The sequence below is a fragment of the Scyliorhinus canicula genome, chromosome 8 (genome assembly GCF_902713615.1).
Source record: "Scyliorhinus canicula chromosome 8, sScyCan1.1, whole genome shotgun sequence".
Lineage (NCBI taxonomy): Eukaryota > Metazoa > Chordata > Chondrichthyes > Carcharhiniformes > Scyliorhinidae > Scyliorhinus > Scyliorhinus canicula.
The window spans coordinates 107,476,657-107,504,520 of record NC_052153.1 but is presented as its reverse complement, the minus strand read 5'-3'; the positions used below and the strand labels follow the sequence as shown (position 1 = coordinate 107,504,520).

The 27,864-nt window shown below is 41.4% G+C and overlaps 1 protein-coding gene across 1 annotated transcript in view; it reads left to right on the top strand.

The window, feature by feature from the left end:
* The window catches only part of LOC119970433 (dmX-like protein 1), a 332,281-nt gene that overhangs the window by 122,685 nt on the left and 181,732 nt on the right, over nucleotides 1-27,864 (top strand). Inside the window, 8 exon segments of the mRNA XM_038805043.1 lie at nucleotides 9,921-10,133; nucleotides 11,977-12,215; nucleotides 13,879-14,572; nucleotides 15,267-15,388; nucleotides 16,961-17,050; nucleotides 19,541-19,664; nucleotides 24,126-24,245; nucleotides 26,071-26,280. Of these exon segments, the coding sequence (XP_038660971.1) occupies nucleotides 9,921-10,133; nucleotides 11,977-12,215; nucleotides 13,879-14,572; nucleotides 15,267-15,388; nucleotides 16,961-17,050; nucleotides 19,541-19,664; nucleotides 24,126-24,245; nucleotides 26,071-26,280 (1,812 nt within the window).

Below are 27,864 nucleotides of genomic sequence, written 5' to 3'. Positions count from 1 at the left end.
CAGCCCCTTCAGATGAGAAAATACCCTAGTTCTCTTAACCGGCCCATTCAGCCCCCTCACGTTCCAGGTAATCAGCCGGATCAGAGGGCAACGTGCCCCTCTCCCCCGCCGGCTAGCCATAGCTTATCGACTGCTCGCCCAGGCCAGCTCGCCCCACCTGACCCGTTCCCCATGGCGATAACGCCTCTCCTCTACCCCCCCCGGCCCACACCAGCTCCTTCCTGGCCATTCCAGCAGCAACCCGGTATCCCCCCCCACCCCCCAGGCTAGGACCCCTCCTAGCCGCGACGCACCCTCCATGGTACTTCCGTGAGTCAGCTGACTTCTGCTGACCCGGCAGCTCCCGCCAAAACCATTTCCTCCCGGCATGGGGTCATCCCCCTCTTGCCACACCTCCTTGGCACCGCTTCAGCGGGGGAAAGAAAATCAATGAAGGCCACGCCCCCACCTCCAGCTCCGCCCCCTCCTGCCCCGCAGCGTGGACATCCAGAGGCAAGCCCGCGCTTTCACACTGCCACACCCCACCCTTCTGACGCAGCTCCTGAAAATCCAGTTTCACGCCAACCCCCAGCCCCGTACAGAAGAGAACATATAAAGCACATACCCCCAACGTTCCCCACATACCCCACACCCATACCCAACAGACAAACCCACCCGGAAACAGAGCAAAAAGAAAACCAGCATAAAAATAACACGTGACAAAATTGAAGAACAGCAACAGCGAAAACAGCAACGGCCATAGTGTGTCCCCAGACCCTAGTTCGAGTCCAGCTTCTCCGTCTGTACAAAGGCCCACGCTGCCTCCGGGGACTCGAAGTAGTGGTGCCGGTTCTTATATGTCACCCACAGATGCGCAGGCTGCAGCATTCCAAATCTGACCAGCTTGGCATGCAGCACCGCCTTCGTCCGGTTGAACCCGGCCCGCCGCTTTGCCACCTCCGCACTCCAGTCCTGGTAGATTCGCACCACCGAATTCTCCCACTTGCTGCTCCTCTCTTTCTTGGCCCAACGCGGCACACACTCCCGGTCACTAAATCGATGGAACCGCACCAGCACCGCCCGCGGGGGTTCATTTGCCTTAGGCCTCCTGGCCAGCACTCTGTGAGCTCCCTCAAGCTCCAGGGGCAAATGGAAGGACCCCGCTCCCATCAACGAGCTCAACATCGTGGTCACGTACGACGGGAGATCCGACCCCTCCAGCCCCTCCGCCAGGCCCAGGATCCTCAAATTCTTTCGCCTCGTGCGAACGTCCAGCTCCTCCAAGCGGTCTTGCCACTTCTTGTGAAGTGCCTCGTGCAACTCCACTTTCCCCACGAGGACCACGGCCTCCTCCTCCCTCTCAGCGGCCTGCTTCTGCAACTCCCGGATAGACACCTCCTGTGCCGCCTGGGTCCCAAGCAGCTTGTTTGCAGTTGCATTCAGGGAGTCCAGCAACTCAGCCTTCAGCTCCGCAAAACAGCGCAGAAGAGAGGCTTGCTGCTCCTGCGCCCACTTCCACCAGTCCTCGGGTGTTCCGCCGGCCGCCATTTTGTCTTTCTTCCCCTGCTTTTCTTGGGGAGCTGCTGCAGCTTTTTCCTTCAGATAGATAGAGATAGAGAAATACAACACAGCACAGGCCCTTCGGCCCACGATGTTGCGCCAAACTTTTGTCCTAGGTTAATCATAGAATTTTGGACAATTTTTCATGGCCAATCCACCCAACCTGCACATCTTTGGACTGTGGGAGGAAACCGGAGTACCCGGAGGAAACCCACGCAGTCACGGGGAGGATGTGCAGACTCCACACAGACAGTGACCCAAGTCGAAATCGAACTTGGGACCCTGGAGCTGTGAAGCAATTGTGCTATCCACAATGCTACCGTGCTGCCCTTAAGAAGTTAACCTACACTCCATTATTCTACCCTAATCCAAGTACCTATCCAATAGCCGCTTGAAGGTCCCTAACTTTTCCGACTCAACTACTACCACACGCAGTGCATTCCATGCCCCCACTACTCTCTGGGTAAAGAACCTACCTCTGACATCCCCTCTATATCTTCCACCATTTATCTTAAATTTATGTCCCCTTGTAATGGTGTGTTCCACCCGGGGAAAAAGTCTCTGACTGTCTACTCTATCTATTCCCCTGATCATCTTATAAACCTCTATCAAGTCGCCGCTCATCCTTCTCCGTTCTAATGAGAAAAGGCCTAGCACCCTCAACCTTTCCTCGTATGACCTACTCTCCATTCCAGGCAACATCCTGGTAAATCTCCTTTGCACCTTTTCCAAAGCTTCCACATCCTTCCTAAAATGAGGTGACCAGAACTGCACACAGTACTCCAAATGTGGCCTGACCAAGGTTTTGTACAGCTGCATCATCACCTCACGGCTCTTAAATTCAATCCCTCTGCTAATGAACGCTAACACACCATAGGCCTTCTTCACAGCTCTATCCACTTGAGTGGCAACTTTCAAAGAACTATGAACATAGACCCCAAGATCTCTCTGCTCCTCCACATTGCCAAGAACCCTACCGTTAACCCTGTATTCCGCATTCATATTTGTCCTTCCAAAATGGACAACCTCACACTTGTCAGGGTTAAACTCCATCTGCCACTTTTCAGCCCAGCTCTGCATTCTATCTATGTCTCTTTGAAGCCGACAACAGCCCTCCTCACTATCCACAACTCCACCAATCTTCGTATCATCTGCAAATTTACTGACCCACCCTTCAACTCCCTCATCCAAGTCGTTAATGAAAATCACAAACAGCAGAGGACCCAGAACTGATCCCTGCGGTACGCCACTGATAACTGGGCTCCAGGCTGAATATTTGCCATCCACCACCACTCTCTGTCTTCTATCGGTTAGCCAGTTTGTTATCCAACTGGCCACTTTGCCCCACTCCGGGTGAGCACCATAAATTATGGGGAATGCTCCTCTCAACACCTTCCCCCACTGGGATTCGTCGGGACAGCGTCGACTGCTGCTAGAATTCAGCTTTCATAAAGGCCCTCAAGTCAGCTTGAGACCTATAAGCTGGCCCTTCCCCCGCTTGCCTGCTTGCAGAGGCTTTTGTTTGCTGCTGCTTCCGCCCAATCTTGCACTGTTTCTGAGGGTCTGACAACCAAGAAACATCCTATTCCTGGGGGAAAGTACTCCTCGAACCTTCACCTACGCCTTTTCATCGAAATTCCAACCCATGCCGCCCAAAAAAGAGCTCTTTTCTGTAACCTTGGGCAGGAGCTGTCTCTGTGTGCACACTCACTCCAAGCTGCACACCGGAAGTCCCCATTTTAAGTTAATTTAAGTTTAATAAAAGTAAACACTCAACTATACCAGACCACCCTCTATATCGACCTTCCATTGTCTCTGACTTGTTACACTGCTTGTTCAAAAATATGCAAAAATATGTGCCAACTGAATATTAGGAAGGTTGAAGCCAGTAACGTCAAAACTACCACCGACTCTGTTCCCTTGCGATCAACATCATCCTGGCAACTGCCTTAGGCTGAACAAGACAGTTTGGAACCTTAGTGTTGTATTTAACCGTGAGATGAGCTTCTGACCACATGCCCCCATCATCACCATTTTGTCTACTTCCACCTCCATGCCTTTGGTGCTTCTAGACTTGGTTATTTCAACAATCTCCTGGCTGGGTTCCATCTTCCATCATACTTAAGCTTGAACTCTTCCAAAACTATGTTGTCCATATCCTAGCTCACACCAAGTCCCATTCAGTTCTTTGCTCACTAACCTACAGTGACTCCCAATCGCAATGCCTCATATTCAAAATTCTTTTCATTTTGTTTTCGAATCCTTCCATTCTTCTGTTTTTCTATGTCTCTCTAGTCCTCTCCAGCTCTAAAATGCTCCAAGATATCTGCATTGCTTCAATTCTGGGCATTAATGTTTGATCACTACATTATTGGGGAGGCATTGGCGTAGTGGTATTATCCTAGGATTAAAAATCTAGAGACCCAGGGGACCTGTGTTGGAATGCCAGCACAACAGATGTTGAAATTTGATTTTTGTAAGAATCTGGAATTAAAAGTCTAATGATGACAATTAAACCATTGTCTGTTTCTGTTTTTAAAGAAAATCTGTTGTTTGGCCTTTTTGTGATTCCAGATCCACAACAAAGTGATTGACTCTTAACCACCTTCTGAAATAGCCTAGCAAGCCACTCAGTTCATGGGCAATTAGGGATGGACAACGGTGATGCCCATGTCCTATGAATGAATTGAAACAAAAATTGAGACATACATTCAGCTGCCTAGATCCCAAGCCCTGGAACTCCCTGCCTAAACCTCACAGCCTCAAGATCCCACTCCACCTTTAAGACAACCGTTAAAACCTATGCTTTTGATCTGTCTTAATAGCTCCCTATTTAGCTTGGAGTAGAGTTTTGCTTGATAATTCTTCTGAAACGTCTTCGACCATTTTTCTATATTAGGGGGTAATATATTTCCGCTGCTTGTCAATGGGATATTCCATTGAAACCACCCCATGCCACCGGGAAACCAGCGGACGGGGGTGCGCTGCCGGCAGGAAAAGTGAATCGCAGCAACTAATCATTGGCATGAATTGAGAATTGGGTACGGAGAGAAAACAGTGAGTAGGATTAAACAGGTCATTCTCAAGTTGGCAGGCTGAGTGTAGTGGGGTCCACAAAGATTGAAAATTACCCATTTATGCCTACTCTGTTTCCTGTTTGCTAGCCGATCCTCTATCCATGCTATTATGTTATCCCCTTGCCATGTTCTCTTATTTTGCCTAATAACTTTTCATATGGAATCTTGTCAAATGCCTTCTGAAAATCCCAAGTGCTGCACATCCACAGATCCTCCTTTATTCACATTGCTTGTTACTACCTCAAAGAACACCAATAAATTAGTCCAACATGATTTCCCTTTCACAAAACCATGTTGACTCTGTTTGATTGCAAGTGCCCTGCTATAACCTTCTTAATGATATAATCTAGCATTTTCTCTATAGCAGATGTAACTGGCCTATAGTTTCCTGCTTTATGTCTCCCTCCTTGAATAGAGGAATCTAGGGAATTTTGGAAAATTAAAACCACTGCATAGTTCAGCAGCTACTTCCTTTAAGTCCCTAGGATGAACTCCATCAGATGCTGGGGACTTGTCAGCTTGTAGTTCTCATGATTTTCTTAATACTCTATCCATGGTGATAGTAATTGTTTTAAGTTCCTCCTCTGTATCACCCCCTGATTCGTGCATTTCTCTGGGATGTTATTTGTTTCCTCGACAGTAAAGACAGACACAAAATATCTGTTCAATTCATCTACCATTTCCTTATTTTCCATTATTAATCCACCAGGCTCTTACTCAAGACAACCAATGCTCAATTTCACTTTTTCCTTTTTAAATATCTATAAAAACTCTTACTATCTGTTTTTGACTGGATTTTTCTTGTACTCTAATTTCTTTCTTCTTACTAATCTTGTCTCTCTTTGCTATTCTTCATATTCTGTCTAATCGTCTGACCTACCACTTATTTTTGTGGAATTAAATGCGTTTTCTTTAAATTAGGTGTGATCTTTATCTTCCTTTGTTCCACATAGATGGTGCATCCTTCCTTTAGAGTCTTTTTTTCTCACTGGAATTTATCTTTTCTGAGTATTTTGAAATATCTCAAATGCCTACCACTGGGCCTATACTGACCTGCCCCTTAACCTAATCTTCCAGGTCACTTCAGCCAGCCTTGTCTTCACACCCTCAATTGCCCTGATCTAAGTTCAAAATACGAGTCTCAGATTCTCTCTGCTCTCCTTCAAAATGAATGTGAAATGCAACACTATCATTAAGAGGGCTGTAAAGCTTAACAGCCATATTTCACATATAATTAAAATTTATTCTGGTACATATAAACTGTTAAGTGGCTGGGTGGCTGTAGATAGCTATTGCCCTCGTGTTTATGAGCTTAATTTTGGTAATGGTACTTTCAGTAATGGCTTTTATCAGTAGATACAAAATCTACATTGAATATATAATGGCAGTCAGATAGTTCACAATTTTCTCTGTATCATGTTAGTTCTGTTGATTCCTTTTCTGAAAGTATTAATGGCTTATTTTTTAAGTAGTTCAAACATTGCCTCTAATTCCGTAATTATGCACACATCTCACTTGCTGGGAAACTATGTAAAATGCATGAAAGGGACAGATAACAAAAGTAGCTGCTTTTTTTTTGTGGATTTCATTATAACTATTCAACCATTAAGAAAATTAGTGTGATTTGCACACCAACCTGTTGTGTTAAAATCCTGTGGTCAAATTCTGCCTGAGAGTTCGATGTTGACATAAAATGAGTCATTTTCTGAAAATGTGCTAATTGTTAAAAAAATAAAATAAATATTCACTTTAGAAATACCATATTAAAATAATTCTGATTTAAAAGAACACATTGAATAAAATTATCTAACAGTTATTTGTCATTCAGTTTTATACTTCAGGAGTTAACAATTGTGTATTGTCATGCTTTGCCGTTAAAACTTGAATTTCGTAGTTGCATTTATAGGTTTTGGCAATAAAAACCTCAGTCTAAGTTTGTGTTGAATTCAATGCATCATATTTTTATTTGGAGGAAGTGAGTGGAATTAGTCAATCTGAGTAAATTTAAGAACACGTTTAGTCAGTGGAGGAGAGTGTGACGGATTGAGACTGGGTAGAGCCTCTCGGACATGCTAGTGAGAGGTAGAGGTACAGAGGAACTGTATGTCAGCAGTGACATGTCCGTTAATGTGATTCAATTGGAATCAGTTCAATTGATGGAGGGAATCAAAAGGTTGTTAATGTGGGTGGATGGGTACAGGTAAAAAAGGAAGAATGTGGATCCCTCCTTGGGATAAGAGCAGGCTGAAACAAGTCTGTCTGGGACGGTCCTATTAAGGAACTGGAATGGGACTGTATAGTTTTTGAGAATGTAAGATAGAATGCCATGCTGACAAGCTGTCGAGAAAAGATTGTTGGTAATGGTTTGGGAAATTATAGCTTGGTTTTCAGCAATGGTGCCACACTTCAGGAACCAATTAAGAAAGAATGGTTAGCATAAGGTTAGTGAACTTTTATGCTATAAAATGAAGTTTGTGTTGTGTGGCGGGTTCTGCTGAAAGGGACCATGAAGATTGCATTATTCAATATTTCTTTTTCACTGAAGAGTAAATAGCCAGAGCTCTGTAGAGGTCAGTAATTGTAGCTATTCAAAAAGTATCAAGGGGAAGAATCCGGAGAAGCTTTTATTTTTCAAAATGTTCCTTTTTTTTGGAAGAAAATAATTGTCCCCATTAATTCCCTCTAAGTTTTCAAAAGGTCTTTATTGCCTTGATGGGCTTTTTCAGCTAGGCTGTTGTTTGGCATCACTGACAGAGAGCCTGCCCAAACTACTCCTTAAGAATCAGTGAGGAAATGTTACTTCAAGACTGGAATCCATGACCAACCAATTACTTTCTTATTTGGGAGTTTCCTATGGATGAGACCATTTCAAGTGGTTTAAAATGATGTCTCCCTCACCTTTCATAGAATTTTCATAGAATTTACAGTGCAGAAGGAGGCCATTCGGCCCATCGAGTCTGCACCGGCTCTTGGAAAGAGCACCCTACCCAAGGTCAACATATCCACCCTATCCCATAACCCAGTAACCCCACCCAACACTAAGGGTAATTTTGGACACTAAGGGCAATTTATCGTGACCAATCCACCTAACCTGCACATCTTTGGACTGTGGGAGGAAACCAGAGCACCCGGAGGAAACCCACGTACACACTGGGAGGATGTGCAGACTCCGCACAGACAGTGACCCAAGCCGGAATACCTGGGACCCTGGAGCTGTGAAGCAATTGTGCTATCCACAATGCTACCGTGCTGCCCTTTCTGGAGATACTTCTCTGTCATTTTATATAAAGATAAATAACCAAGTAAATTTTAAGTTGAGCCGCAATATTTCCTTATGTAAAAGGGAAGTAAATTAATCCTAGTGTTTAAAACTAATTTATTTTATGTATGATCAATGAAGTTATAGCTATAGGGAGGCAGTGGCGTAGTGGTATTGTCACTGGAATAGTAATCTAGAGACCCAGGATAATGCTTGGGGACATGGGTTCAAATTCCAGCAGGACGGATGGTGCAATTTGAATTCAATAAAAACAATCTGATATTAAAAGACTAATGATGACCATTAAAAGTCATTGTCGATTGTTTTTGAAACCCACTCTGCCATTCTTACCTGGCCTGACCTGTATGTGACTCCAGACCCACAGCAATGTGGTTGACGCTTGACTGCCCTCCGGGATGGGCAACAAATGCTGGCCCGGCCAACGACACCCACATCCCATAACCGAATAAAATGTATTGCAGCCACAGAAGGAGGCCATTCAGCCCATCGGATCCATGCCAGCTCTGTAGTCCAGTCAATCCCATTCCATTTTCTTTCCTTGCAGCCCTACAAATATATTTCTCTTAAGTGCCCATCCAATTTCATTTTGAAATCATTATTCATCTCTGCTTCCACCATCCTTGTCGGCAGCAGTAAACTCTGGTTATTTATGAATTGCTGTGTAAAATGTTCTTCCTCACACACTACCCCCTTCCCCATCCCCCCAGCATCTCCACCTATACTCTCCCTAGTGTTTGTATGATCAACAACTTTACTTTAGCGTCCTTGTTTAAACCTGTCATAATCTTGTACACCATTATTTAGTCTCCCACTCGATCTCCTTTTCTCCACGCCAGTTACTCCATGCTAACCTTGTAGCTAAAACTCCCCATCCTGGAACCATTCTGGTAAAAAGGACCCTTGCATCTTTTTTAAAGAGTGATAACCAGAACTGGGTGCATTACTTTAGTTGTGGCTTCACCAGAGTTCTTTACAGATATAGCCTACCTTCCCTGCTGTTGTATCTCATGCCTCTGTTTATGAAACTCAAGATCCCAAATGCTTTGCTAATTATTCTCCTTCAGTTCTATTCACCTTCGAGGATCTGTGCACGTGGAACATCCGGTCCCCTTGTCCCTGCAAAAATTTTAGAATGGTACCATTAAATCTAAGTTGCCTCTTTCTATCCCTTCTGCCAAAATACAATACCTCTGGGGCGACACAGTGATAGCACTGCTGCCTACGGAGCTGAGGACCCGGATTCGATCCCAGCCCCGGGTCACTGCCCGTGTGGAGTTTGCACATTCTCCCCGTGTCTGCGTGAGTTTCACCCCCACGACCCAAAGATGTGCAGGTTAGGTGGATTGACCGTGCTAAATTGCCCCATAATTGGAAAATAATAATTGGGTACTCTATATGTATTTTTAAAAATGCATTACCTCCCATTTCTATGTATTAAAGTCCATCTCTTACTACCTGTCCATTCTGCTTGCCTTTCTCTGTCCTGTTGTGGTCAATTTGTGTCATCTTCACTGTTTGCCACACCTCCAATTTGGTATCATTTGCAATTTTTAAAATCTCACTTCAGAATTCCACATTAAATATGTGGCTGATTTAACTCAGTGATAGGTGCAGCAGGCACAGAAGGTTCTGTGCAGTTCATACAGAGGGAAATTAAGCAAGTATTATTATCTGAAATACTGAATGCATTAGACGCGATATTGCTATGAAGCCAGTGTCTTCTCCATTAAAGATAAACTGTCACCAAAGTATCCAATAGCAATTGTTTACCAAGGATAAATTTGTATTTTTGTTCAGGAATAGAACATTGCAGTCCGGTTGCCTCATCACTATCTCAAGGAAGAGTGTGTGATGGAGGGAGTTATTGAGAAAAGAACAAAGATTGGAAATAAGTTAATCCCTGTCACAAATGTCGGAAGTCATTTTTAAAAATATGGTTGACCAGTTTTGCATGTTTACATTTCTGATTTTATTTTTATCAAATATTCCGTCTTTGAAGGTTGTTTAAATTCTCATTTGAATAGACATTCCACTGCTGCCTTCCATCACCTCGTTGAGTTTGAGTGAAAATGAAGAAACTAATGGACCCTTTGTAGTCCATTGGCTAAACAACAAGGAATTGCATTTTACCTTATCAATGGAGGTCTTTTTACAGCAGCTACGACGGAGCTTGGAGCAGCAATCTCCAGAATCCGGAATGGAAGATTTTGGACAAACCGAGAGCAAATCTGATGATGGTACTGTGTTAATTTTGCCTGGTTGAAATATGCATGCGCTCTTTTATATTGTTAGTTTAGATTTAGCTTGGTATGTTACTCTTATTCTAAATAATTGTCTATGTTGCAGAACCTTCATTAGCAATTGATGTGTTAGGCAGGTTGGTTCGACATTGACTGCAACTGGATGCAGGGAAGCTAGAAACAAACGTCTGACACAGGAGATGATCCATCACTGTTTTATTTAACTATGGACTGCTGTACATGTTCAGCTGTTGGTTGACACTCTACTAATCCAACTGATGACCTCTTACTGGCTTGACCAGATTTACCAGCTACTGCATGGTAATAGTGCTCACTAGCTTATGCACTCCGACTGTCTCAGTAGCTGGGTCTTGAGAGAGGGAGAGTCTTAATGCCCTGTGGGCTTTATAGTGGTGGTGTCCTGTCTGGTGATTGGCTGTTCTGTGTTGTGTGTTCATTGGTCATCCTGTGTGTCAATCACTGCCTGTCTGCATTTCATTATATACATGAGTGGATATTATGACAGCAGTCTTAATTGGCAGAAGTGCAAACCCATTGTAAGAATTTTTATTATTATTATTAGAATTTAAACTTAACATAATTAGTAAATGCAGTCCAATTATATGTTTGTAAATGCTATAATTTAATGTTTTTTTTAAAATGGCTATCAGCCACTACGAATAAGTTTGCATACTGTTCCAGTCATTAAATGACACAGCAGAAGTTTATATGTTCTGCACTACTTGGCACTAAAGTAGCCATTGGTTCATGTAAAGTTAACATCAGAAGTATACATGATGCTGATGTAGTATATATTTTGAAGTTTTTGTGACACAGTGGCAATATCCCTACCTTCGAGCCAAAATTTCAAGTACCATGTAGGGGCTTAATGACCACAGAAGGTGTTTTCATAACATGGCCAAACATGTTAATTATTAACCTACAAATCCTTCCATTACACCAATGGCAGTTGGCGAGAGCATGAGAGTCTTCCCACAGCCAGAACCTTCAGATCACAATGGTAAACCACTGCAGTTTCTTGCCAAGCATAACCATGGGCCAACAGATTGAAAGTCCTTGTTCGCTAATGCCCTCTTAAGACATGGTACCTGAAGCGAGCGAGAATGCTATTTTGGGTGTTTACATTTGCTCAGAACAAGAATAACATTGTTTTGTCTGAATCTGTACTGAGATGCATCTTCAGATAGAACTTTGAGATTGAAATAATAAATTATTGTCTCCATGCAAGTCACAATTGAGTCAAACCACTTAACTCCACCATGATGTATGTTGCACCTCAGAAAATTAAATTCAGGACTGATAAGTTACAAATCAGAAGCCTTTTGGCTTGGTGTCCATTTTCCGCTTGCCTCTATGTTTCATCTTGTGATGTTTTTTTTTATAAATAATCACTTCTTATATTCTTTAAAAATATTTAGGTGTTTTTATTTTCTTATGATAGCTAACAGATAAGGATTTCCTGCAGTTTATGAAGTTCTTTTTATTAAAAAAGAATTTGTCTGATGTGTTCAAATCACGGTGGATTGAGCATTATTTGACATGAGCAAAATGTCTCCATATTTGACAGCATGTTAAAATTTGTGTTCAACTTGAACTATACATTTTTAATTTGATAAAAAAATACTATTAAAAGTTACATTTGCTATGATTCCGTAAATCTGAATAATGGTATAAAATGTATTGTCACTTTGACATCCACCAAGGTTCACAGTGTTTCAAGTAATGTATATTCTAGCAATTAAAAACAAGAATAGAACATGATGTAACTGTTCACCATTAACGATTCATAAATTGAAGCTGATCCATTCTTTTCACACAGAAATTGATGAAAACAGTGAATATCAGAAAGGATTTATGCAATCTGTACTTTCAGACAAAAGTACTGGAGAAAAAACCTCAGCAGCTGTCATGATTGATCATAAAATTGAAGTGTTATTAGCAGAATGGAACAAGAATGCAGACATGCTCTTCAGTATTCATCCCATGGATGGATCCTTATTGGTGTGGCATGTTGACTGGCTGGATGAGTATCAACCTGGAATGTTTCGACAGGTGCAGGTAAAGCATCCAACTGTTTCTAAATATTGCTTTTTCAATTAGCTAGATTTCCAGTTTCTGATCCATTTTTATTGTTGCTGATATACATCAAGAGAACAGTGAAAATAAATGTCAAAAAGTCAGGAAATTCAGTTTTTGTCCAGACAGACAATGCACAGAAAATTACAGGGGCCGATTTGAAAGTTGTGGGCCCAAATACTCGAATTAGTAAAAGTAGAGACAATTTTTCCAGTGAGTAGCTAATAATAATCTTTATTATTGTCATGAGTAGGCTTACACTAACACTGCAATGAAGTTACAGTGAAAAGCCCCTAGTAGCCATACTCTGCTGTCTGTTTGGGTACAGAGAGGGAGAATTCAGAATGTCCACTAGATCCTCTTGCAATCTATTTCTTTTATTTCACTGATTTGTAAACTTAATTTCCCCATTATGATTCCAGTTTGGTATTTTTAAGATCAATATTCAACCTGATTCAATATTGATCAAAATTAAAATTCAAGGATGTAATGTTCTTGTTGGATGACCTTATTTATATTGCAAGAACACTTGCAGCTAAGGCTATAGACGATTTATTAACATTAACTGTGGGTCAACTATGTCCAAAACAACAGATGAATAACAGTATGATCATGCACAAGCAACCTCTCTTCCAGCTATCCAGTCAGTCTGAGGTTACCTGACTCTAACATTCACCTATATACTAATGAGACTCCTAGTGGTCAGTCGTTGAATTGGAACACAACCATGATATCACTGCAAAGGATGCTTTTTCTTGACAGAAAAGCCACTGAAAAGCATTCACCAAAGTGAAAGCAAATCTGCTGTTTTGCATTTTGCACTCATTTTGCATGTGGAATTTTTTATTGTCAGTTCGTCACTTTAAAGAAGTGCTCAAATGTCAAAGGTGTGTAAAATTCAGTTAATCCTACAGTTGTGTTAAGCAGATTCATTATGCCTAACTCTTTGTGCTGTCACCATCAGGAAAAACTTCTTAAATATTACAATCCTTTGCAACAATATTGACATTAGTTTTGTTGCATTAATGAAATTGAAATATGCTCTTATTATATATAAATCTAATATTTTTTAATATTCCTGAAGATGCTAGATCTTTTTTGCAAAAATATTCTGTGCCTTCTTTTCTTGTGCTTTCCTCTCCCTGTAATAATTTCACCTTGATTATCAAACTCGGAATCTGCTCAGATTTAACTTGTTTCTATTTGTCCTGAAACTAGTTTGCAAACTCAATGTCCAACTATTTCACTTTTAATAGTTATTTTATTAATGTTCGACTCTGTTACTAGTTTGGCGAACAGGTCAAACTTTATTTTGTTAAGCAACTTGAATGTTAGAATGAGAGACCCTGGCAATGCCTGGAGGAAGTTTAGTACACCACATTGGAGTTATCTTGGAAGTGTTGAAAGGGATAACCACATGATAAATTCCAAAATTAAACTTTTTGTTTCTTGCCAGATAGTTGAAACTTGTTGGTGCACAAGCTTTACAACAATTATTTGATTTGTTTCTTATTGTGTAACTTGCTTTAACAGTGATGAAATGTAGACTTAAAAATAAATAAACTTTGTCTAAACTTTTTAAAAAAATGAATATGATGGTTTTAACTGTCCTTTTTGAAAATGTGTATATACTTTTATTTCCTAGGTTTCATTTGCCTCTAGAATTCCTGTGGCATTTCCAACTGGTGATGCAAACTCTCTCAGCAAGAGTATAGTTATGTATGCCTGCACAAAAAATGTAGACCTGGCTATTCAACAAGGAAAACTAAAGCCACCCGGCCTTACACACTCCACATCTGGCATGTTAATCTCTGCTGGCCAAAATAAGTCATCTGGTAGTTTAAAACTGAGCATCTTCACACCTAATGTGCTCATGATCTCCAAACATGCAGATGGATCCTTGAATCAGTGGGCTGTCAGCTTTGCAGAAGAGTCTGCATTTTCAACTGTCCTTGGTGTGTCTCATAAGTCACGTTACTGTGGTCATCGCTTTCATCTCAATGATTTAGCATGTCATTCAGTTTTGCCCCTACTGCTGACTACTTCCTACCACAATGCAGTACGAACACCAGATGGTGGAAACCTGTACAATGAAGGCAGGGGTTTTGACTCCTTAAAATGCGGTTCAGTATCAAGGTACCAGAGAGAAATTGGGACAGCAGTTACATTCCAGGATTCTAATTCAATATACAGTGAACTAATTCTGTGGCGAGTAGATCCAGTCGGGCCATTATCGTACTCTGGAGGGGTGTCAGAGTTGGCCAGAATCAATTCCCTCCATGTTTCAGCCTTTTCAAATGTGGCTTGGCTGCCAACTCTAATCCCAAGTTACTGTCTAGGTAAGTACAGCATGGATGTTTTGAATCCTCAAATGAATGCTTCATTTTTTTGAATGTAGCTTCTCATGCCAGTGAACTGGAAAATGGACCATTTATTTTCAAATATTTAACTCCAAACATGGTAACTTTATTGGATACAGATGTTTTCGTTTGAGCTCCCATGTCAAGTTCATTACTGTACTTTGTGTTTTTCATTAAAATCTGACATGCAGCTGTCAGAGCCTTAATTATCTAGTTTGTAAAGAAACCTGTGAATCAGAGCAATGCTACTTTGTTTGTCCCATTATCTAATCCTCCACTACAAGAAAATATGCGAACTTTCAAAATTGGAACTTCATTATTGAAATCAAGTATTAACCACAATTCTGTATTTGGAAGTATACAGGATATATTGTTGAAGAATGCTATTTGAACAGTTCTGGTCTGATCGTCTTAGCATGAATTTGCTGTAAACATATTGCTTTGCATGTAATTTTGGTTGAATCAGGCTTCACTTATTTTCATTATCTGACAGCAAATTGTTTCACTTAAACCACCCATTTCCTTTTATTGGATCTAACTGTGTCCTAATTCTTTGGAGTATATTGCTTGGTGGTGGTCAGTCACTAGTAATGTATATTAACCATATCTTCCACGCAGTAATTTTATGGATGTTGGATGGCATATGATAATTGAACTTGATTTTTTATTTTAGGTGCATATTGCAACTCTCCTAGTGCTTGTTTTGTGGCAAGCGATGGCCAATATTTGCGATTATACCAAGCTGTTATTGATGCTAAAAAGCTTTTAAGTGAACTTTCCAATCCAGAAATCGCTGTAAGTGGAAGTTTAATTATGCTAAATGCCACTTAAGTGTTACAAATTTTGATTTGTCCTTTAGTATCTTGTTTAAGCATGCACAACTCCTGTGTAGAAATGGGCCACAGTATGCTAATCTTTTTGTATTTTTGATTTCACAGCACACAATATTTGTGCCAGTTGTTGCCAAACTACATGTTGCATCTTTGATATGCAAAGAGGCGCTGGTTTAGCACAGTGGACTAAACAGCTGGCTTGTAATGCAGAACAAGACAAGCAGGGGCTGGTTTAGCTCACAAGGCTAAATCGCTGGCTTTTAAAGCAGACCAAGCAGGCCAGCAGCACGGTTCGATTCCCGGACCAGCCTCCCCGGACAGGCGCCGGAATGTGGCGACTAGGGGCTTTTCACAGTAACTTCATTGAAGCCTACTCGTGAAAATAAGTGATTATCCTATCCTATCCAGTGCAGGTTCAAATCCTGTACCGGCCTCCCCGAACAGGCGCCGGAATGTGGCCAGTAGGGGCTTTTCACAATAACTTCATTGAAGCCTACTTGTGACTATAAGCAATTATTATTGTTATTATTATTATTATAATACTGAACTTGTTCTCAAACTGTCCCAGCAGTCCTCAAAAGGATTGAACTTACTTTTAATTAAATATGCTTTTCAGCAGAGTACATTTTGTGAGCATGTTCATGAGTAATTCCAGTTTTTAGGATATTTATATACCAGTTTCCCCCCCCCCCCCCCCTCCTCACATGATAGACGTCGCATTTAAAAAAAGGATATTTGGCAACTGGTATTGCATTTTTTTATTCTTCCATGGGATGTGGGCATCGCTGGCTGGGGCAGTATTTATTGTCCATCCCTGAGGGCAATTAAGAGTCAACCAACATTGCTATGAGTTTGGAGTCATGTAGGCCAGACCAGGTAAGGACGACAGATTTCCTTCCCTAAAGTAACCAGATGGGATTTTACGACAATTGACAATGGTTTCATGATCGCCATTAGACTATTAATTCCAGATTTTTATTTGATTCAGATTTCACCATCTGCTAAGGCGGGATTCAAATCCAGGTGCCCAGAGCGTGACTCTGGGTCTCTGGATTCCTAGTCCAGGGGCAATACACTATGCCACTGACTCCTCTATTGCATCATGGGTGACAAAGTAGTACAGTGGTTAGCACAGTTGCTTCACAGCTCCAGGGTCCCAGGTTCAATTCCCGGCTTGGGTCACTGTCTGTGCTGAGTCTGCACGTTCTCCCCGTGTCTGTGTAGGTTACCTCTGAGTGCTCCGGTTTCCTCCGACAGTCCAAAGATGTGCAGGTTAGGTGGACTGGCAATGCTAAATAGCGCTTAAATTAGGTGGGGTTACAGGGTTGGGTGTAGGTGTGAGCTTAAGTGAGTGCTCTTTCCAAGAGCTGGCACAGACGCAATGGGCTGCATGGCCTCCTTCTGCACTGTAAATTCCATGATCCGTGTAGGATCATGTGACACTCTATCCATGAAAATTGTACTTTAAGCAGTTACTTCAATTTAAGATTGTGTTGAAAGACAGTAATTCAGCTGTTTTGGTATGTTATCACAGAGATTTGTTGGAGAGGTTTTCAATATTGTAAGCCAGCAATCAACAGCAAGACCAGGTTGCATTATAGAACTAGATGCAATTACGGAACTTGTAAGTATCATTACCAGCATTTTCTGCGACTTATTGCACATATGTTGACATACTCACATGAACATACTGACAAAATAATGGTGTCAAGTAAGAACTTTCATTAACATCACGCTTTTCAGAGCCACAGTACATCACAAAATGCTTTGCAGCCAATTAGCTACTTCTGAAATGTCATTGTAATAATGCAGGAAATGTAGCATCCGATTGGCACACAATAACCCCTCTTAAACATAAAAGCAGAAATTAGTTAAAAATAAGCTTTAGATGTTGAATGAGGGATAAATATTGGCCAGGAGACTGAGGAAAACTTGCCTGCTTTTGTAAAGACCACAGTGAGAAGACTATGCCTTCAACAGTGTTGTATTCTCTTGGTGCTACGTTGGGATGTCAACCTAGACAAGAGTGTGAACAACTGAATCGCAGCTGATGCCCACATTTGATGTACCAGCATACCGCTGATCTAAATTTAAGTAGATGAGCTCTGACGTGGATGTGGCAATTTAGACACCTATAAGTTTTTTCTTCAGCCCACCCTCCCCCAACAACTCGGATTTTTCCTGAAATATAAATAAAAGGGTTAATTGACAAAAACAGCCTACCCCTCCAAGTCTTGTTCTTTCAACTGTGAGATGACCATTGTTCTAGGGGAGAACAAAGAAAATGCTTCCAAGATACTCTGAAGCCTCCCTCGAAAAAAACACAGCAGCATTGATTGGGAGGAGATTGCTTCTCAGAATGGTGGCAACCTGTCTATGGAGCTTCATTGCACTTTGAATCCCAATGTCGAAGCAGAAAAGGAAGAAATCCCAGGACTGTGGAACCCACATTTTGTGGGGTAACCTGCCCCAGGGGTCCAAAGATTTGTGGGTTGGGAATTGGCCTGTTCAGTCACATGAAGATCCATGGGCTGAAAACTTTGACTCTCATGACACAGAAGCAGATCATGCTTAATTTAAGCAAAAACTTGTTATTTATCTCTGGCTGTGAGTTGGCCCGGTTAGTGTTGTCCATTGGTGCTGCTCACATTTGATTCCTGTAAAAATCAGTTGCCTTCAACCTGCAGTTATATGGACGACAGTGCATACATGCATCAGGGCAACCACGTCAAAGACATCTAAAAATTGATATGCAGTAATCTTTGTAACCTGAATTAAAACTTTCCACCTTCAGAAGCAAGAGTAGTATTCCGGGCCAGGGTTTAGAGAACCCCAAAGTGTATCATGGAGTTCACCTGACCCACAACTTTTAATAGATTTTGGTTATGGGGAACACAAGGGCCCACTCTACAGGTGTGATGCAACAGAGATCTGAAGTACTTTTAAAACAAAACAATGTTTATTCTATGAATCCAGTTAACATTTTATAAACACACAGTAAACATCTTAGTAACTATCAACTCAAATATCCCCCCCAAAAAAATACAGTACTCTAAGTAACCCTTAATCTTTTCCAGCAACATCCGTAAGACAAATACCCTCTTTAACAAAGACAGCAGATTTAAATTTTCAACTGAGAGCAGTTATCACTTTTAAATTAGCAAGTGATCTGAAGACATTCTTTTCATACAGAAAGTGATCAAAATCTCACCTTTTTGGATGCAGCTCCAACTCTGAAAACTAAACTAAACACACACTGTAGCTGTCAGCTCAGAAACAAAAGTAAAAGCAGACAGACAGTCCAGCTCCACCCACACTCTGACATCATTGCAGCTATTTGATAACACCCATTTCTTAAAGGTACTCTCACATGACAATAGTTTTGTTAGATGCGTGAGAATACAATATTTGCATAGGCAGAAGGAAGTAAAATCAAAACAGATAGGAAAGATTTCAATCAATCGCAAATGTTTTCATCAGCTTTTAAGATAAACAAGTGTCAAAGCAAATGAATATAAATTCAAATTGAATTACTATGATAACTACAAACTTCCTTGTTTCAGCCTTGGCTCAATGGTAACACTCATTCTTAAGTAGAAAGGTTGTGGGTTCAGGTTCCATTCTAGAGTAATCTTGGCTGATACTTTAGTGCAGTACTTATAGGTGCCACCTTTCAGATGGGAGGTTAAACAGAAGGTCTGCTTATCTTGGTTGGTCCTAAAAGATCTCATTGGTACTATTCGTGGTAGAGCAGAGAATTCTTCAAATATTCTGCCTTGCCCAGTATTTATCTCTAAACTAACACCACAGAAACAAATTATCTAACCAATGTAACATTGATGTTTGTAGGGCCTTGCTATGCTCAAATTGCCCGCTGCACTTCACAACAAGCAACTACACTTAACGTATACTTCATCGACTGTAATGTGCTTTGACACATCCTGAAGTCATGAAAGTTCCTTATTTGCTCCCCACTCTTTCTCATTTTCTCTCTCCACTTCCTCTCCTGCCTCCAGCCCCCTACTTGTTCTTGCCCTAATTTACTTGAGCTATGTATGAAGAATTTATAATTGCACCTTATAATTTACTTACTTAAACACTGGCTTTATTTTAGTATGGGAAAGAGACTCAGTTACTTCACGTCTTTAAGGAGGATTTTATATTAGTCAATCAACCCAAGAAAATGAAGCAAAATGAAAGACAGGCTTCCAATGAAATCGGATCACAACAGGAAACAGGTACAATGTCTTGATTAGTGCAGATCTACTTTTCCAAAATTGCCACACAGATTTAATTATGAAAATTTTTTTCAATTATAGTACACTTATATTGTTTTGTTCCGTTTGTAAGTTCATACATTTTTGAGCATGTAATTTAACAAGATCGTCTTTGCACTTTTTTGACTGATTATGAAGTAATGTTGCTTTTATTCAGTTTATCTTTCCTACAATATCTAAACAATCGCGTTTCACGGGTAGGCTTTGCAACCCTTTCATCTCTGTATCAGTCTTAAATAATTTGTAATATTTTAATGCTTTTGATTTATATTTTTATTTGTTACTTACATTATCTTTTCATTTTGTATGGGATTTTGTTAATTTTCAGAAATTATACGTTTGCAACAAATATTCATTAGTTTTGAGATAAAAACAAAATGTGGGAAATACACAACATGTCAGGAAGCATCCGTGGAAAGAAACTGTTAACATTTTAAATTGATGAACTTTTCTCAACAATCAGAACTGTTTATTTAAAAAAAAAACATTTACTGTATTTTTTTAGTAAATGGACCAAAACAACGTTTAAAACCTAACAACCCTTTACAAATGATCCCAGACCCATTGGTCCTGAAAGCTCTCTGTTCAGTGGTTTCCCACCTCCACTCTGTCCTCAAATGCTCGTAAACCCTTCAAAATACAACCTTATACCCGAGCGCTCTTCCCATGTGGAAAATTATTGCTGATAATCCTATTATAAAACCTCAAAATCAGGAAAGGAAAACTGGAAAGATGGTTAAAGAAAATGCTTGAAAATGTTAGTAGATAAGGCATCAGATGCCAGAGAACGATACCACCTGCAAGTTCCTCTCCAATTCACATGTCATCCTGACTTGGAACATTATACTGTTATGGGCCAGAGTTTAGAAAACCCCAAAGTGTATCCTGGAGTTCACCTGACCCACAACTTTTAATAGATTGTGGTATGGGGAACACATGGCCCACTCTACAGGAGTGGTACAGCAGAAATGGAAAAGTATTTTTTAAAGCAAAACAATGTTTATTCTATGAACTCAAGTTAACCTTTTTAAAACATACAGTGGACATCTTAGCAACCATTAATTCAAATACAACCCCCAAAGATTACAACACTAAGTAATCTTTAATGGCTGTTTAGCACAGGGCTAAATCGCTGGCTTTGAAAGCAGACCAAGGCAGGCCAGTAGCACGGTTCAATTCCCGTACCAGCCTCCCCGAACAGGCGGCGGAATGTGGCGACTAGGGGTTTTTCACAGTAACTTCATTTGAAGCCTACTTGTGACAATAAGCGATTTTCATTTCATTTCATAACTTCCCAAACAACATCCAGAAGACAAAAGAAACACCTTTCAACAGAAGCACATCAGGTTTGCATTCACTACTGAAAACATTTATAATTCTGAATTCACCAAATGAGCAAGAGATAGTCTTTTCATGGCAGAGAGAACAGCAGTACACCTGCTTTGTCTGGCTTCAGCTCCAACACTGAAAAAACAAAACCAAAAAAAACACACACACCCAAGCTCTTCTCAAAGTGAAATTAAAAAGCAGAGCCAGAGCTCAGCTCCACCCACACTCTGACATCACTACAGTAACATGAGCAGACAGACATTTCTTAAAGTGACATTCTCATGACAATACCGTTCTTTCACTATGTCAAAAATCATGGAACTTCTTTCCTAACAGCACGGTGGGTGTACCTACAGAACTTGGACTGCAGCGGTTCAAGACGGCAGCTCACAGCCACCTTCTCTTGGGCTATTAGGGATGTCCAATAAATGTTTGCCAGGCCCGTGATGCCCACATCCTGTGAAAGAATAAAAAAGAGATAGGGATTTGACTTATCAAGTCAATGGCCTTTCCCTGACACTTTACTTGCTTGAAAACAGAAAACAGATACATTTGTAATGTTTTCCAGTTATGATGAAAGATCATTGACCTGGATCCTGTTCTTATAAACTGCTTTTTCAACCTGCCCTGCCGCCTTCAACAATTTGTACACGGATACCCCTCAGTCACTGTTCCTGCATACCCTTTTGAATTGTACCCTTCAGTTTATATTGTCTGTCTGTTCCACATAACAAAATGTCTCACATTTCATCTGCCAAGTGTCCATCAATTCCTCCAGTCTGTCAATATCCTCTTGAAACCTGTCCAACTTTTCTGTCAATCTAAAAATTATCTTAAGTGAATAACATTCCAATGGCAAAACAACTAATTTCATTTATAATTTAAAAAAAAATCTCATGTTGATTTGCAAGCATCATGTCGGAATAATGTAATTCACCCTGATGTGCTTTGAGATATTTTTGAAATTTGCGAAGGTGCTAAATGATGCAGCCAAATGCGGATCTTATTTGCAACGTTATGAAGCAAACTTTATACTATAAATATGTGGATGCAGGAAATCAGAATGAAAAACCAAGTGTTAGAAATGCTCAGCAAGTTAGGCAGCATCAGTGAGAGTTAACGGGGTGCATTCTCCATCCAGCGACGCTAGAATCACAAATCGTGACCAGGGGGAGATTGGCTTAGTGAGTAATATTCAAATGGCAAAACAACTAATTTAGTAAATAATTAGTCAGCCAAAAATCGAGGTCGGTGCCGAGCGCCCAACGTAATGCCATGCTCTGGTGCTTCGATGGTGGCAGGAATGTTTTCCACACCCCACACTGGCATGGGCATGCAAAACGTACAGTAGCATTCGTTAACATATCATTAACACAACATATCAAATGGGCCTGACCTGGTAGTCTCTGACTTTGCATGATGCTCCTCCAGGTGGTTCACTTGTGGTATTTAAAAACTGGGACCAGGCACTGTGGCTGCTGAGGGAGAGTGAGGAGGTAAGAAAAGTTCCAACGGCAGACCAGGCACGGAGCACCATTGCCACAGTCTGCAAAGCAGCCTTCTGGCTGTCCACTCCACCAACTGCCCACTGTGACTCGTAAATGTGCAGAGTGCCACCGGCCGTATGGGTACCTCCCCCCCTCCCCCACTTCACCTCTCCTGGTACTCCTTGCACCCATCCGAGGCGCTGCACCACTGCAGGAAAGAGCAAAGGGCACCCTGAACATTGGACGCATGCATGTGGCCTTTACCACCCACCCTGGCACATTGATCCCTTCCCCCACTCCACAGGACCACCCGCCGCCGCAAGCCCCGCCTGCCCACTGTGCCCCTGCTCCCATCCACCGTGTCCCGATCAGATGAGCACAGCCTGTGTCGCAAAGAGGGCCCACAGCTACGGTCCCAACGGGTGCCCATCCCCCTCGCCCAGCCCCATCAATGGGCTCTGCCGCATGCATGCCACCAAACACGGCGCTGTTCGGTGACACACATTCCCCGCCCTACAGCAGGTGCCACAGTGTTGGCAGGGTAGCATACGGCCCACCTAAGGAGTACACGCATAGTAGACCCCAAAGGAGGGTACAGGGCAAGGGCCTCAGAGCGTATTGCTGACATGGGTAGTGCCATCCACCGGTACCATTGCTGGCAGGGTGGCGGAGTCAGTGTCCACCCCCCTCCCAGTGCCAGGCATTGGTGCAGAAGGCAGTATTGGGAGGAATTGCTGGGGGTGGGAAGGGACATGCGGGGGCAGGGCAGGGCGACTGTGTAACCCATTGGACGTGGATGGGAATGGGAGTACTCACCATGCCAACATGTCTGCCCTTTACCCTCTTCAGGCAATGAATTTCTGAGTCCAATCAGGAATGGTTGGCATTTGCTTGGCCATGGCAGCCCTTGCGGCCTGATTTTGATATTCCCATTATTAATTCCTATGTCCACATTCACCTGAGGATGGTGCAGTGCTTCGAAAAGTTAGTGATTCGAAACAAACCTGTTGGACTTTAACCTGGTGTTGTAAGACTTCTTACTGTGCCCACCCCAGTCTAACGCCAGCATCTCCACATCACATTTAAATGAGCATTCCAGCAACAGTGAAAATGTAACAACTTGCAACTGTGGAGAGAAAAGGGAGTTCATGTTTCGAGTCTGGATGATTCTTTGTCAAAGCTCCCAGTGTTAGCCCCCTTTTCTTTCCACAGATGGTGTCCAACCTGCTGAATTTGTCCAGTATTTTCTGTTTTTGTTTCCGATTCCAGCATCCGCAGTAATTTGCTTTTAACTTGCATCATTTGAAAGCTTGACTTTTAATGACCGCGGAATCACACTACAATCTGCTCTTATTTCCATAACTCTTAATCATCTATTAATGTGACTTTTGTCAAGCACAAATTCGTTCACTTTTACTTTGCATAATTCAAATTTTTGGATGATTTGAATTTTAAGACTTTGGACTATTAACACTTGCACCTGGTTTTGCTTTAGAAAGACAATGATAATTGAAATATTTCTTTCACACTTGCTGATGCATACTATTCTCTAGGTAATGTTCAACATGTAGGAAGCATTGTTTAACCAATTTTCATTACTTTACAGAGCAACCACAGGATGGATTTTCAGAAAAATTCTTTTTGGTGGTAATTGAGCATAAGCAGAACAGCCGCTCAGTGCTGCATATGTGGCATTTGCACTTGAAATCCGATCAGATCTCTATTGGTGGGTGTCATTTATAAGTTAGATTACATTTTCCATAAAAATTCAATGTAATTGTCAAATATGTGGTCTGACTAACCCAAGCTGATCTGAATTTGCACAAGGAAGTTTTGAGAACAATGTAACTGCATGTTGATCCATAGCCTCCCATTTTGGTAATTTTTTTTTTTTTAATTAGATTAGCCAATTATTTTTTTCAATTAAGGGGCAATTTAACGTGGCCAATCCACCTACTCTGCACATTTTTGGGTTGTGGGGGCGAAACCCACGCAGACACGGGGAGAACGTGCAAACTCCACACGGACAGTGACCCAGAGCCGGGATCGAACCTGGGACCTCAGCGCCGTGAGGCGGTTGTGCTAACCACTAGGCCACCGTGCTGCCCATTTTCGTAATTTTTGATAGAAGTGAAAAGATTGGATGTCTGTAGACAATTTAAAGCATTTGCTCACTGCTTTAAAAACATTTACTAACTTAACAACTTCAGGAAGACCTGAGAGAAAACCTAACTAACCCAAAGACGACATGCACCAATGATGCAGGGTTAATATGCGGGGCCTCACGGTAGCATGGTGGTTAGCATCAATGCTTCACAGCTCCAGGGTCCCAGGTTCGATTCCCGGCTGGGTCACTGTCTGTGTGGAGTCTGCACGTCCTCCCCGTGTGTGCGTGGGTTTCCTCCGGGTGCTCCGGTTTCCTCCCACAGCCCAAAGATGTGCGGGTTAGGTGGATTGGCCATGCTAAATTGCCCGTAGTGTAAGGTTAATGGGGGGATTGTTGGGTTACGGGTATACGGGTTACATGGGTTTAAGTAGGGTGGTCATTGCTCGGCACAACATCGAGGGCCAAAGGGCCTGTTCTGTGCTGTACTGTTCTATAATATGCTAATCATGGTCCTATTTTGTTTTTATGTCACTCATAACCTCCTTACTTTCCAACAGTTCCACATTAATTATCGCAGGACTTCTCATACAAGATGTGACAGGATTGATTTATTTAAAACAAAGGAACATTTAAAAAGTGAATCTAAAGGAATAGTCCACAGACAAATAATTGTGAACATACATACAAACATATGAATGAGGAGCAGGAGTCAGCCACTTAGTCCCTGCTCTGCCATTCGATAAGATCATGGCTGATCTGATTTCTCGACATTCCTGCCTATCCCCTATATTCTTTCACCTCCTTACTTACCAAGAATCTAGCTATCTCTACCGTAAAAGTATCTTTATTAATTCATGGGATGTGGGCACCGCTGGCTGGGCCAACATTTCTTGCCCATCCTTAATTACCTTTGAACTGGGTGGCTTGCTGGGCCATTTAAGAGTCAACCACATTGCTGTGGATCTAGAGTCACATGTATGCTGGACCAGGTAAGGAAGGCAGATTTACTCTCCTAAAGGGCATTAGTGAACCAGGTGGGTTTTTATGAGAATCGGCAATGGTTTCTTGGTCATCATTAGACTTAATTCCAATTTCAACATCTGCTTGGTGGAATTCAAGCCCTGGTCACAGAGCATTTACCTAAATTCAAAGATTCTGCTTCCACCATCTTTTGCAAAAGAGAGTTCCAATGTTAGTGGCAGAAGACCATTTAACAAGTCAATCCAACTTCCTCCTTGGACTGTTAGCTGATCTATTGCAGATTCTAACCTGAACATTAAATCTTTTCCACAGGAACTGGTGCATTTCATGTGATGGTAACAGGTGCAATGCAACTAGTGTTTTTTTGACAGCGCAGTAAATTGTGCACAAAGTTATACTGTGGTTATGTCAGTGTTCTAGTTGAGCTCTAGTTGAATAAATGAAAATGTTCTTTTTTTTTTAGACAATGCTGCTGAAATCTCTTTGTCACCTCCAAAGGAACAGAATGGCTTCTCGTCTGAAAAATTGCATTCACCTTTCTTCAAAAAATACCAGGCTTGTAAAGCAAATTTACAGAGTGCCAGTAGATTAGCACTCATCTCAAAAAGAGTTTATAGCCAAGAATTAGCTCTGCCAGAGGGTGTTGAAATTATTAGAGCTACTCCCTCTGCAGGTTAGTTGGTATTTAATGATTAAAACGAAGTCACTGTGAGTGACTTTAAACTCAATGTTTGAGATAACACTGCTAGAATTTAATGTATGGTTCCATTTAAGCAGTTCTGGTTCTATACTATATAAACTGTCTATGCTTCAACTGTGAATGTCTGCTTTTCAAAGTAAATGCAAGTAGCAATAGATTTTGTCTTAAGTTTAAAGTTTTATTTCCTGTAGAGTGTGAGGTAAATTTCTGCCTCTAGGTTATATATGTAAGAAAAACTTAATATCATAGAAAAAAAAACTGCCTAATCAATCTCTGAAAAAGAAAACTAAATTAACATTTCAGTTTCTTCCCCGAAACTCCATTTGCCTTGTCAACTGCATACAAAAGATCTTATAGCAGCAATTTGAAGAAGAGCAAAATGTTCTTCCTGGTGTACTAGCAAATATTTATTCCTCAACCAACACACAACACAGATAATCTGGCCATTAGTACATTGATGTTTGTGTAAAATGCTGTGTGCAAATTGGTGACAATATCTTCCTGGTCATACTTTGACTAATGAACGGGGAGAAATGGTGCAATCCTTTCTTCCCCACCTCTTGGTTGTTGCAGCAAGATGTTGTTTTATAGGGAGTGTTTTAAATCTTTTGAGTGTTATGGTTTTCCATAATAAACACAAAACGGTTTAAATCAAAAGAAAGCAGGTTTACTCGCATAATACCTCAAAATGTAAAGAAACACACTTTGCCTCATACACACGACAAACACCCAGTTCTAGGGGCAAAGCATGTGTTGAGGTCATTAGCGAAAGAAAACGCAAGAAGTCCAAATTTCAGTCCTTTTAGAGTCAAGCACACCAGGATTGATTGGTTCTCTCGCAGTTCTTTGGATGGATGAAAGCCTCTGGATCTCCAAACAATGTCTTGGCCAAGTTTCTGAAGTCAAAGTTTTAAGATGAAAACAAATTAGTCCTTTGCTCTTACAGCTTTAGTTGACTCATTGTTAAGCAGTTTTCTGTTCTTCGCACTTGAAGATGGTCCTGCATTTCCTGGTGGTTTGCAGACTGCCCTATCTCCCTTGTTCTTGGAATAAAAGGATGTATGATCTGAGGATTGTTTCAGCCATGTGACCCTCATGATCAATATCCACATAATTGTTTCAAAATTAGAAGCCACTGCTACACGATGAGATTTTAATGGTAGCAGTTCATACCCATCTATGATAACTGGTTTCTTTGGACCATCTTTTGTCAGAGTCGAGCCTGCAGAAGCTGAGTCTGGGAGAGCTATTGATTTTGAGTTTCAGTAAACATCCAGTAACTAGGAGTTGCAAATTGACAAGTGGTTTCACATTTTGAATGTCTGATCAAGGGAGAGTGTCCTACCATGGTATTTTTATCCTGGGAATTTTCCAGAAGAATGTTCAGATATGAGGGAATTATTTGTGCAGAAAACACAGAAGGTCACTTGACCCTTGATGACAATCTTTGCTCAAGGTATAACATGGCCCATATGCCATGTTGTTTGTTACAAATAGATGAGGAAGGTTGAATGGCTCCCCTCTTTTCCTCCTCTTAATTTGACCGCACCGAGTCTT